Raw genomic sequence first — 13,381 nt, forward strand, 5'->3', positions numbered from 1 at the left:
AATAACTCTTAGGTAGTGTTTGAGAAATATTGCTTTATTTACAGTGCAGTTCGGGAATTAAAAAGAAACTCGATCCTGCTTTTTTGCAAATCTCTTGAGTAACAAGTGTTATGAGGACAAACATATAATTTTGTATGTATTCATGGACCACAATCATGATTATCTTTCAACACCTTAGAAAGGGTTACAAAAGCTTCTTGGTACCCTAGAGGTTGGATGTCTAAAAGCTAATGGGGAAAGTATTTCATGATTCCATTAAAAATCGAGCTCTATACCTGCAGCCATGTACAGGTTTGTTCTAAAACCTTTCTTTTTCCCTAAAACATACAAACCTTTGTTATTTCTCTGCTTCTGTGTCTTTCAATAATAACCAAGAGCGAAGGAATCCACAGAAATAAACAGTTTTTAAAAACGTAATAATAAGCAGTGTATCAAAAGTAAGGGATAAGCATAGAAAAAGAATTAGCCCAGATTTATCACCTCTTGCTTCATTATTAAATATTCATTTTCATGAAGATGAAAATACAAAGAAATAAATTGTTTAGATTGCAAGATTTAATTGTCAGTAAGACAAAAACGAAATCCTTTGAGACTGTTCAGAATGATCAAAACCACCTTACGAATTCCAGTATCTTCAAATAAGCAGTATTGTTCTAAAGGAATTTCAGAAACAAGACCAAACACTGAATTTGGAAACTTTATAACAAAACACTCAGAGCACTTCTAGACCTTAAGTTGCTGGTGTAATATGACTCAGAAATTGGACAAGTTACAAATTGTGTGATTAAATGGATGCAGAATTTATACAGGTAATCTTCAGTTAATGACTACTCATTCAACGACCATTCAAAGTTACAACAGTGCTGAATGAAGAGACTTATGGTCAGTCCTCATAGTTGCAGCTGTCATAGTGTCCCCATGGTCACATGATCGCATTTTGGCATTTGGCAACTGGCTCGCAGTTACCATGTGATCACCATTTGTGACCATCACTGCTGGCTCCTGACAAGCAAATTCAGTGGGGAAGCCAGAAGGAAGTTGCAAGTCATGGTCATGTGATGTCGCACTTAATGGCTGTGGGTGATTCGCTTAACAACCACAACTGCAGCTGCTGTCATATGTCAGTGCGGTCACATGATGTCCCACTTTATATCTGTGAGTTGCCAATCCCAATTACTGTTGTTAAGTGAGGACTACCTGTACAGAACAACTGATACATAGCAAGGGAAATTTCAGTGGAAGAAAAATACTAAATTTATAGTGAATATCACACTTAGGAAAACCAGCATAAGAAGTTTTACCAATGGTATATCCCTCCAATTAATTAATAATTAATTTTCTAAAAGTAGTTGGAAATGTAACAATCAAGTAAGATTATTCTTTTGTGTTTAGCAATGTTGAAAAGTCTAGCAATTTTGCAAAATGATTTAGAAAGAAACAAATTCTAAAATTTGAATTCCCTTTCCAGCCTGCCATCTTTCTATTAAATATCATTAAACCTTGTATTTCTTCCAAGTATTCTGAAGTAGCTTTGTACATGATAACTGCTAATAGGTTACTCTGTGCCTTGTATTTGAATGTACATAGAATTCCTTCAGCAGAAGAATGACAAATTAAGTTGCAATTTGTATTTGAAAAATACATTTGGCACAAAATTTAATTTGACATGAAAACTATTTTTGGACTATAATTCGACTCACAGCCATTTATCACATCCAAAATTTGATTTCTCTTACACTAAGTTTTAACATTAACTCAGGGATGATTTGTTAATTGTAAATAGATTTCATACCGACTAGGTAATTTTTTAAATTTGACTTATATTTCATACTCTGCTACTTACTTTTATTGATACTCATACATTAACTTAATTTTAATATTGATCTGTACTTTAAAATGACATAAGGTATTTACATACATAGAATTCAAGTAATGTTATTCTGAGAATCTGTAATTAATTTACTTAATCTTATGATGCTTCTAAATCTTGTCTATTTACCTTGTGTTTTTTCCTCTTCCCCCCTTTTTTTTTGCTTTTTTTTTCTTTTAAAATGAATAATAAACAATAATAAAAAACAAAACAAAAAGGGTGAAAGAATCTTTGTGTTAGCCAGTGGACAAACATATGAATTGCACATAGCTACAAAGCATTCCAGCTATTCAAAGGGTCAGAATGGGGCTTTGGTTTATTCTAGCCTGATTATTCTAGCCAGTTTTTTGTTTGTTTGTTTTATATCCCACCTTTGTTTTTTACAATTTAGGGTGACACGGGATATAAAATATCATTTTTTATTGTAATGGATTTCATTTTGTCATTATTCACAAGATAAAGGCATTTTCTGCTTTAGCAATAACCATAAACCTACAGGATAAACCTAAAATAACATATTCAAAATACACATATGAATGAAAAGGTATAACAGCTCCAAAGTCGACATCAGATTCTCCTCAGAGTTTTCCAGTGCATTTCTTTAAAATTAAGACCTACAGGATATTCTGATACTTTTATGCTGCTAAATGGCCTGTTGTACACATGTATCTTATCATTCCATTTTCCTCAAAGCTAAGGTCCACAAATTTAGGAAAAAACTTCCTTCATATTTATAATTATTTATTTTATCTTAATCTTTTTTTCAAAAGACCTGACCAGAAGTTTTGCGAACATATAAAAGATGAAAAAAGTGAAGATTTTCAAAAACGGTACATCCTTAAACGAGAGAATTCTAGTCTAGACAAAGATGATAATCAGGTAAATATGGAACATAACAGTATCTTGACTGCATACTTATACTGCGCAATGGAAATTGGCAATTAACAACTTATTTAATTTAGATGCGAATACGATTAAAAGATGACAGAAGAAGCAAATCTATAGAAGAGCGAGAAGAAGAGTACCAGAGAGCTAGAGAACGAATATTTGCACAAGATGTAGGTATTAATTATAAGGAACGTCCATAGCACCTTTGACTGTATGTAAGAACAATAGAAACTGAAGTGTATACTTGGCTCAAAATATTTGGAAAAAAAATAGTTCTGCATTCCCATTCAAATTGTATTAAGAGGACATTTATAAAGTAGTAGGTGAAGCAACAGATTGGTATTCTCAGTCACTAGGCTGTATTAGTATAGTTGGTCGCACAGTCAGCCAGTTGTTTAGACTGGATTTGGCATTTTATCCACCTGTTGAGTCCCTCCCAAGAACCTGGGATAGGCAGATTTTGTGGTTTGATGGTGTTAAAGGTATCGTCACAGGATGTAAGCTGTTCCAAGTAAAGCTGCCTTTTGCAAGTTGACTGATGGTAATTTTGTCAATGTATTATTATGATGATTATGATTATGCCATAGTAGCACTGCCTCTCATCTCCTCTCATGAGATGCTGTTTAATTAAACCCTCTTCTTATGGAGAGGTTGTTCATTAACATAATGTCTAACATTATGTCATGGATGTTAAAAAGTTATGGGCATCTGTTTACGTATGTGATAGTCATATACTTGTTTTAATCATTCATATTGTGGTAATTCTGTTTATCTTCTAAGAGCAATAGCCAGGGCTCAGAGATGATAGAGATTCCCCACATAAATGGTAGGTTTTGAATTAACTCTTTGAAGCCTGGGATGGAGAGAACACCCATAAAATGCATAGACTTGTTTACCCAGTTTCTTGCTCTCCTAGATTCCAAGTAAAAGGCAGTGAAACAGAGAGTGATAAATCCTGCTTTGTTTTCCTCTGTTCCTCTGTAACAGAGAACAATCATGGCTGCATGCACATTATGTTGACTAGCAGCCACATTTTGTTGCTTTCCTCTCCATTTGTTATATTAAAAACCTATCTGAACGATCACGCTTGCCTGGCCGGAGGATTCTGTGATGATTCTTTAACATGTGAACAATTGCTTGCAACTGGTTACCAGATGTTTGTTACCCATATGTGTCCATACATTTCTTTCGGTATGGGTTGATGATAGATTTATTTAATGATGGTGATTTTTATTCTACACTGTTTCTTCCCCAGTCGCTGTGTTCCCAAGAGAATTATATTATTGACAAAAGGTAAGCGTAATCAGTATCTTTAAAAAAAATAAATACATATTTCTGAATATAAACGAGAAAAAATACTAAGCTACAATTCTATTGAACACGCCAACAGAATTCAAGAGGAAGAAGCCAACAGTACCCAGCAAAGGCGACAGATATTTAGGTATCGAATGAATTAGTTTTTAAACCCCAAAGCATTCTGCATGCACTCCCTTTTGTTTCTTTTCTCGATGCTTTGGCAAAGAGTCTTCCACCTTTAAAAGCTGAGCTTGTGGATTACAGAATCAACAAGGATGCTTCAGGGAGGTCAGCGAACAGCCTTCAGAGCAGTACAGACAATGAGCTAAAGTACTCCGAACCCCGTCCATGGAGCAGCACGGACTCGGACAGCTCCCTTCGCAGTTTGAAGCCCCCCGTGACCAAAGCCAGCAGCTTCAGTGGCATCTCTGTTCTGACAAGAGGCGATAGCACAGGAAGCAGCAAAAGCACTGGCAGGCTATCAAAAACAGGTACCATTGGAAAAACTAAGCCTAGGTATAGCTAGCTAGCCTGCAAAAAGCATCTCATCCCCACCCCCCCATTGTTATTGTTTTCAGCCCAGGTTAATAATCACTAAATGTTGGACACACCTGTAGTGGAGGAAGAGTATTTTGTATAGAACTAAAAGGGCTTTGGCTATTCCTGATCCTACCAATGTTTTAAATTTTTTATAAATAAAACGTCCTTTAATGGATTGGATACCTAGTTGGAGGCTGTTGGTCTTCTGCATTTGGACTACCATTAACCCAGCTAGCTTCATAGGCTAATAGATCAGGATCAGAAGTTGAAATAGCTGCAGGTAGTAGACAAATCGTTAGTGGTGTCGGAAATACAGTGTTTCTCTCATGCTTGCCATTTCAAGGAATTAATGCTTCTGTTATATTAACTGAACCTGTAACATCACAAGAGGGGTTTCTGGTATGTTTTAGAAAGTTATTTTATTAACTAATATTTAGAGTTTCTCCTAAGCTAATCTCCTAAAGTGATTTTGAGATAGCCGTTAAAATCACTTCCTTAAAATTCTCTAAAGATTCCTTGGTCTGAACAGCAATGAAGGGTTGCTTTCATGTGATGTATGCAACATTAAGGTCTATATCTTAGATTTAATTTATGAAGATTTATGGCTCCATACCTGTGAGTTAGGTTAAAGTAAGGCAATTATGCCCTTCCTGTTGTAACCCATGTGTTGCATGGCTGATCAGGAATATGAGAGCTAGTTCATTTATTTCAGAATTCAACACCATCCTCTGCCTATTGGCTATGTGTCTGAAGCCAGGTAGGCAGTATTGAGGTAGATGAATCTCTGCTCTAACTCAATAAAAGCAGTTCCTTATTTCTTATCTATTTTTAGGCTGTCTCAGCTTCAACGCAACTCCAATTCTCTTTTGGAGCTATATCAAGTTTGCTTTGCTAAGTAAAATTGTTTTGTATTAGGCATGGCTTTTAAGAGTTAATTTTGCTTGACAAAAGTGTGCATTATGAGATGTTCAGTCCTACTAACATGAACAAGTTTTTATGGATACCAAAAGTGTCCTTGTGATGGTGATCCAGCTGACAGCCGGAACCTGACCTTCCCTGGTTTAGAAAGTGACCTCTAGGCTCCTTTTAATGGGTAGAAAGTTATTGTTTGTTATTGTTGTTTTCTTTTAATAGTATAAATTATCTGAAATCCTTCTCAAAACATAAATTACCAATATTTGAGGTTACGTTACTGATCAGATTTTCAAAATTTCATTTTAACTCCTGGTTTCATCAAAAACTCTTCGTTAATAGGATTTTTAAGCACTCCTTACTTTTTTGGCCCCCTCAACTCAGGGAACCCAAAAACATGGCAATAAAACTGCACTTGGGACCTCACTTGACAAAGCCTGCAGATTATCAAGTACCTTCTTATTTGGATTGTCAGTTGGGCATTTACAAGACTGCCTAGCTTTGTCAGTCTCATACTTGCTCTTAATCATTGACAAGGAATTAATTAAGAGTGGTCTAATTGGCACTGAATTTGTGGTGTCATAAGCACTAAGCTTCTGCCCTTATTTCTTTATGCCATGCACTGTTATGCTAGACTTTCAAAGTCTGTTTCAAAGTCTTGAGTATTTCTATCAACATCCATGTTGCTTAACAGCTTGGACAGGGAGAACATTTGTGGTGGCTTAAGGTAAGTGGTATATTAAGGATATAGAACAAATAAGGAAATGTGTGAATTTGTATTTTTGAAAATCTGCTTCATTTTTCTACCTGGTAGGTCATTTTTCCAATCTGGCATTTTTTCATGATGATTGAAAATAAGGAGGAAAAAAACATTGGCGAAATATGACTGGGGTTGCACTTTTATAAAAGCTCAACAGGTTTACAGCAATTCTGGGCTCTTAGCAGAAAGTCTTCTCTGCTTCTCTTTCTAGATTATGAACGTCCCCCCTCCATTACTTTGGGAGAAGGCAGGAAGAGTACTAGCTGGACTTCACTTATGGCTAGCATTCAGACTGCTTAGGAATTTTCTGGGAGCAAACATTGTACTCTAAATTTGCTCATGAAGGAATTTGTGGCAGGATTCTTCTACAACCCTATTCTTTACACTTAAAACAGAGTTCTCTCTTTCTGCATGCCCAAGTGATACGATGAGGCTGTCTTATGATAATATATGTTTGATATTGCTGAAGAAGAGCTTTCATAGTGGAGGGTTTTTTAAAAGAATGTGAAAGAAAATTGTGCTTTAACGTGAGTACAACCAGTATAGCAAACCATCTATCTGATTTTGGTTTGAAGCCATTTATTAAATGGTTTTCTCTGTTGAGATATACAGTGGTACCTCGGGTCATGAACGCTTCTGTTCATGACCAATTCGGGTCACGAACAGTTCGGTTCGCAAAATTTTGCTTCCGTTTGCGAATGCCGGATCGGGTGACGAACAGGATCCGTGGCCATTTTCCCTCCCATGACACGTGGTTGTGGCTTCCTGTAGGGAGGGGGACTCTCCCTCCAAGCAATAACCGCCTCCCCACCCACCTTCCTGTCCTCCACGCCAGAAGTCACGTCAAGCAAGGTTAGCGTTCTCTCTCTTCGTACTGTATTTTGTTTCATATTTTTGCGGTTTAAAAAAAAAATACATATGGTTCAGAACGGATTAACCATAATTACATTGAACCTTATGGGAAAATTTGATTCGGGACGCGACCAAAATCAGGTCGCAACCAAATTCAGAGGGGTCAGAACGGATTAACCGTATTTACATTGAACCTTATGGGAAAATTTGATTCGGGTCACGACCAATTCGGGTCGCGACCAGAGTCGCGGAACGAATTACATTCGTGAACCGAGGTACCACTGTAATGTGATACTCTCTAACAAACCTTGGCAGTGTTATATTCTGGTTCACAGACACACAGTTCATGAAAAACTCGGCTGGTATTTATTTTCAGGTTTATTAGATAAATTTTACACTTTGACAAAAATGCTAAAATTCAGACACAATTAGAATCACTTCTCCACATGAACTTTATTATTCCGTTTAGAAATAAGAAATCCAAAATATTTTCATAGCATTGGTTTGGTTGGAATACTACTGAAGCTAAACTGTACAGATTCTCCCCACAGCTTCATCAATACTAACTTATTTTTCAAGACAAACTTACATTTTACTGATTTGAACCCAAGTTAAAAAAAAAAATAGAAATAATGTATTTTATTTGTTATGTGAAGACAAAAAGTGAAATGCAATCCAAATACATTTCTCAGTCAATATAAAATACGCAGTTTCATCTGAGAAGCATACTGTTAGGTATAATAAATTGTCGCATTTTTCTTTCATCTAAAATGTATGGATTTATTAATTTTTTAAATATTCAGAACAAAGTTAGTTTAAGTCCATTTTGGAATGCTCTTGTCCACATTCTTAATGTATTTAAATCTGTAAGACTTAACTCTGGCACTGTACTCATTAAGATTAGCTTTATGTTGACAATATCAGTGTGTTAAGATTCTGGAGACCAACTTTTCATCAGCTTTGTATGTATGGGGTTTGTAGAAGGGCCTTTGAAGATTGCTTTGTACTTTGATTGCCTCCAACATCTCTACCTGATCCTTCATTGAATAGATATTTGTTGTAATTATTGATAATAATAAGACTGTGTGTTGCCAATCTGCTTTATTCTCATCTGCATGGCTTGAAGGCAAAGTTCAGGCAGTGGTCATTAGTTCCTCATTGTGTGGCATTTGGAGTAGATTGAAATCTAAACTGGAGAAGCTGAAATGGGGTTTGGGGAAATAGGCTGTTGTAGTTCAGGCTGAGAGTTAAATGGATAACTTTAGATAACAACCTGCCTATTTAAATGTGAATGATATTACTCTGTCTCTAGGTAAAATCCATTTCTCATTACTCCTTTCCTAGGTTCAGAGTCTTCTAGTAGTGTAGGGTCATCCACGGGTTCTCTTTCTCACACCCAGCAACCTCTTCCAGTCACAGCTCTCAGCCAGCCTTCTCATGGCACATCTGCCGTCTATCCAACTATCAGCACTAGTAGTTCTCTTTCCTTTGATGGTGGCATAAGTGGGCAAGTGGCGTCTTCTAGCGGTAGCTTCTTTTTGCTTCCCTTGGAAGCGGCAGGCATACCACCTGGAAGTATTCTGATCAACCCTCAAACAGGTTGGTATCCAGTTGTGGATGTCGGTTTGTCTGTCTGTCTTTCTCTCTGTCTCTCTCTCTGTCTCTTTCTCTAATAATTACAATAATGTTTTAGAAATGTATAGCATTTCCATGAACCGTTGCTTTTCTTTCCCTCTGCTTCCCAATATTCTTTCTCTTTCTTTTGAAGAAGTATGCATTTTAATCCTCCCCAGAGTGTTTAGATATGCAATGATGTTTTGAAGGAAAATCTATATACTGTATTTTCAGTTGAGTTTCTTTTTTTTAATTTCTTTTGTACCCAATGTTTAAATTGCACACTAGTAGAATTAGAAAGTATTATAATTGGCTTACAATTTATATGGCTTCCTTTTCTTTTTTCTTCTTGCAATGCCTACATTATGCTGTAGATTCAACTACTAAAAAGAAGCAGAGTCTGAATAAGAAGCTTTCTAATATAGTTCTGCTGCAAATAAATAAATATATAAAAATTTAAAAGCCAGATAAGGCTCAGACATATTTTAACATTCTCCTAATGTATAGTCTGTAATATAATAAAATACCAGCTCTTGAAAATAAGCAATTGATAAAACTTGATATTCTGCTAGTAAACTGCATTTTGCTCTGTTATTTCTGTTTTTCACAACCTGTCCTGTAGGTCAGCCATTCATTAATCCAGATGGCACTCCAGTTGTGTATAATCCTCCAATGCCTCAACAACCAATTAGAAACCAAGTGCCTGGACCTCCTCAGCAGCCACCACCTCCCATACCACCTCAGCAACAGCCAGCAACCAATCACATCCTCTCACAGGTGCTCAGATCAAATACAAATGTTTGGTCAATACCTGATTAAACTAATATTTGCTTATTTTTTATGATGCGCGGGATAAATGTTGGTGAAGGAAGCCACATTTTCTTAAAGCCATTGCGTGTTTGATTTGCATACGTTTAGGATATTGTAAGCTCGCCATCTTACATTGTTGTCATCATATCCCGTTGACAGCTGGACCAGTGTTTATTGATTGATTTGCCATAATCTGAGCCTTGTGTTAAACTTATTTTTAGTTGTACAGTTAATATTGAAGACGTCTTCTGTCTTTTTTTTAACTTTATTTTACACAAAAGAAATATTCCTACTTTCATTTCTTCTTACTTAGTTGTTAACTCTGTGTGTTCAACTGTTACTCCTTCAGCCTATCCGACCTCTTCAGCCTTCTTCACAGCCTGTTCAGTTCTCCACAGTCACTTATCCACCCCCGCTCCTGCCAGTCTCATCTACCCAGCAATATACTGTGGTATATTATCTTCTACTCATCTTTTCTCTGCATGACAGATTCTCTGCTAGGCTAGAAGAATATATGAAGTGTGGATGTGAAATGTAAATATTGACTGGCTGTAGCCTCAAAAGGTAATCCCATTATTGGCAGGAGCACCAAAAAAAAAAAAAAAGTTGAGAGGGAAGAATAAGGCTAGTTTCCCTACTAGTTTGCCTGAAAGATTTTTTTTAAAAAAATTGGTTCCTTGATAAAAAATGTGCTTGCTGATATTACCCTTTGCAGCCTGTCAGTATTCAATACACCTTTGAATTTGTTTCATATAAATACCCTTCTTTCTTTTCCCTTCTATATCTTTCTCTTCTAAGGTGTCTCATTTTCCATGACAGTGAAAGTTTTCTGTCAGGGCTTTAATATTTGATGAGTGCCAGGAATTGTTTTTTTGAGTTTTGCAGCCTAGCTGCATTCCTCAGATTTATAGACATCTAATCCATGTCTTAAGGTAGGTTCTCCATATATCAGTGTTCTTGGTTGCCATTTTTGCTGTTTGCTTGATGTTTTAGCAGAAGCTAGGTAGGCAAATACAGCTTTTAATTTAAATAGATTTTAATGGTTCTTTAGACAATTCTTAGTGATAAAGCTATTACTGTCTGCTCTTCAAGACTGCTGTCTGTTAGCATTACAGGGCTATGCTTTTCCATATCAGTAACTGGGAAACAAGCAGGAAAGAGCTCTAAACTTTGTGTCATGCTTATGGTTGTCCAATAAGACTCTGGTTGGCCTTTGGGACAAACAGAATTCTGGACTGCTGTCTAAGTCTTTGTTCAGATGCAGTATGACTATTTTTAGATCCTTAGCTCTGTAATTCTCTCCTGTGTTCAATAGCAAGGTTGTTTGTTTACTTCCAAGATAGTTTTCTGTAGTATAGGTTAATTGTTCTCTATAATTAAACTGTGTAATTCCTTGCTTTGCCTTGGTGTTAAACAATTTCTGCATTCATAATATCTTAAGGATGTTTTTGGTTACTGTTTTACTTATTTCAGCAAGACAACCTAGGGTCCCAACTTAGCCATATGAGTCTCTCCCGACAGCCATCTGGAGAAGCTGCTGATCCTCGTGCCACCATGTTCCAGTCTACAGTTGTCCTTCCACCGCCACAGCAATCTGGTTTTATCATAGCCACAGCCCCACCGGCACCACCGCCACCGCCGCCGCCACCACCTGGCCAACCTACTCCTAACTACAGTGGATCCAGCCACCCTGTTAACCAGCAAGTTCTTCAGCAACAGGGATATATGCAGCAACCAATGCCACAGGTAGCAGGATATTTCAGATATCATCAGCCCTATCTGCTGCTGATGAAACATGCTAGTAGAAGTCAGGGAAGCTGGCTTTCCATGGGTCTTCCTGCAATTTTGTTTGCTCCTAGGGTCTATGTTTGTTTGTTTGTTTTTTTGTTTCTTGAATTTATACAGGATCTGTTTATTCCAACATTCAGTGCAGTTTACAACAATTAAAAAAATACCTGGAATAAAGGATAATTGGATGCAATTAAAATCAAAAACAAATTAAAACCAGTTTGTTTTTCCCATATTGCTAAATGCTAGGAATCAAATATAACTTCTCAGGGAGCGTATTTGTAGCCTGAGAGAGACACACAGGAGAAAGCCCTTTCCCAAGTATCCAGTAGTTGAGTGCCTGGCAATGGGGGCATCTTCAGAAGAATGTATCCTACTGATCTGAGCAGCTGGGCAGGTTCATAGTGTGAGAGGCAGTCTGGCAGAAAATCAGGACCTGAGCCCTTGAGAGCTCCGAGGTCAACTTGTGGATCTTACCTTGTGCCTGGTAGCAGTTAGTAGATAGGGTATATATTTCATTTAGTTATAGAAAATTAAAACTAACAAATTACAACTTGATGCCCATTGAACTACAGTGGGGCAAAAAAGTATTTAGTCAGCCACCAATTGTGCAAGTTCTCCCACTTAAAAAGATGAGAGAGGCCTGTCATTTTCATCATAGGTATACCTCAACTATGAGAGACAAAATGAGGAAAAAAATCCAGAAAATCACATTGTCTGATTTTTAAAGAATTTATTTGCAAATCATGGTGGAAAATAAGTATTTGGTCACCTACAAACAAGCAAGATGTCTGGCTCTCACAGACCTGTAACTACTTCTTTAAGAGGCTCCTCTGTCCTCCACTCGTTACCGGTAGTAATGGCACCTGTTTGACCTTGCTATCAGTATAAAAGACACCTGTCCACAACCTCAAACAGTCACACTCCAAACTCCACTATGGCCAAGACCAAAGAGCTGTTGAAGGATACCAGAAACAAAATTGTAGACCTGCACCAGGCTGGGAAGACTGAATCTGCAGTAGGCAAGCAGCTTGGTGTGAAGAAATCAACTGTGGGAGCAAGAATTAGAAAATGGAAGACATACAAGACCACTGATAATCTCCCTCGATCTGGGGCTCCATGCAAGATCTCACCCCGTGGGGTCCAAATGATCACAAGTACGGTGAGCAAAAATCCCAGAACCACATGGGGGGACCTAGTGAATGACCTGCAGAGAGCTGGGACCAAAGTAACAAAGGCTACCATCAGTAACACACTATGCCGCCAGGGACTCAAATCCTGCAGTGCCAGATGTGTCCCCCTGCTTAAGCCAGTACATGTCTGGGCCCGTCTGAAGTTTGCTAGAGAGCATTTGGATGATCCAGAAGAGGATTGGGAGAATGTCATATGGTCAGATGAAACCAAAGTAGAATGTTTTGGTCTAAACTCAACTCGTCGTGCTTGGAGGAGAGAGAATGCTGAGTTGCATCCAAAGAACACCATACCTACTGTGAAGCATGGGGGTGGAAACATGCTTTGGGGCTGTTTTTCTGCAAAGGGACCAGGACGACTGGTCTGTGTAAAGGAAAGAATGAATGGGGCCATGTATCGTGAGATTTTGAGTGAACACCTCCTTCCATCAGCAAGGGCATTGAAGATGAAACGTGGCTGGGTCTTTCAGCATGACAATGATCCCAAACACACCGCCCGGGCAACGAAGGAGTGGCTTCGTAAGAAGCATTTCAAGGTCCTGGAGTGGCCTACCCAGTCTCCAGATCTCAACCCCATGGAAAACCTTTGGAGGGAGTTGAAAATCTGTGTTGCCCAGTGACAGCCCCAAAACATCACTGCTCTAGAGGAGATCTGCATGGAGGAATGGGCCAAAATACCAGCAACAGTGTGTGAAAACCTTGTGAAGACTTACAGAAAACGTTTGACCTCTGTCATTGCCAACAAAGGATATATAACAAAGTATTGAGATGAACTTTTGATATTGACCAAATACTTATTTTCCACCATGGTTTGCAAATAAATTCTTTAAAAATCAGACAATGTGATTTTCTGGATTTTTT

The 13,381-nt window shown here is 37.7% G+C and overlaps 1 protein-coding gene across 8 annotated transcripts in view; it reads left to right on the forward strand.

Moving 5' to 3' along the window:
• Window positions 1-13,381, forward strand: part of R3HDM1 (R3H domain containing 1) — a 62,572-nt gene that overhangs the window by 24,181 nt on the left and 25,010 nt on the right. For 3 of the 8 annotated variants that reach the window (XM_088146501.1, XM_088146504.1, XM_088146507.1), the window contains 9 exons: window positions 2,641-2,749; window positions 2,833-2,928; window positions 4,014-4,051; window positions 4,149-4,199; window positions 4,319-4,545; window positions 8,463-8,717; window positions 9,355-9,509; window positions 9,892-9,993; window positions 11,016-11,288. In XM_088146501.1, coding sequence (XP_088002627.1) covers window positions 2,641-2,749; window positions 2,833-2,928; window positions 4,014-4,051; window positions 4,149-4,199; window positions 4,319-4,545; window positions 8,463-8,717; window positions 9,355-9,509; window positions 9,892-9,993; window positions 11,016-11,288 — 1,306 coding nt within the window. The remainder of the gene's footprint in view (window positions 1-2,640; window positions 2,750-2,832; window positions 2,929-4,013; window positions 4,052-4,148; window positions 4,200-4,318; window positions 4,546-8,462; window positions 8,718-9,354; window positions 9,510-9,891; window positions 9,994-11,015; window positions 11,289-13,381) is intronic. The other 5 variants (XM_088146502.1, XM_088146503.1, XM_088146505.1 and 2 more) reach the window with 5 other exon arrangements.

This window comes from Python bivittatus, unplaced genomic scaffold (genome assembly GCF_059951505.1).
Source record: "Python bivittatus isolate LINGU-HERP-01145 unplaced genomic scaffold, Pbiv_v1 ctg000480_np1212, whole genome shotgun sequence".
Taxonomy (NCBI): domain Eukaryota; kingdom Metazoa; phylum Chordata; class Lepidosauria; order Squamata; family Pythonidae; genus Python; species Python bivittatus.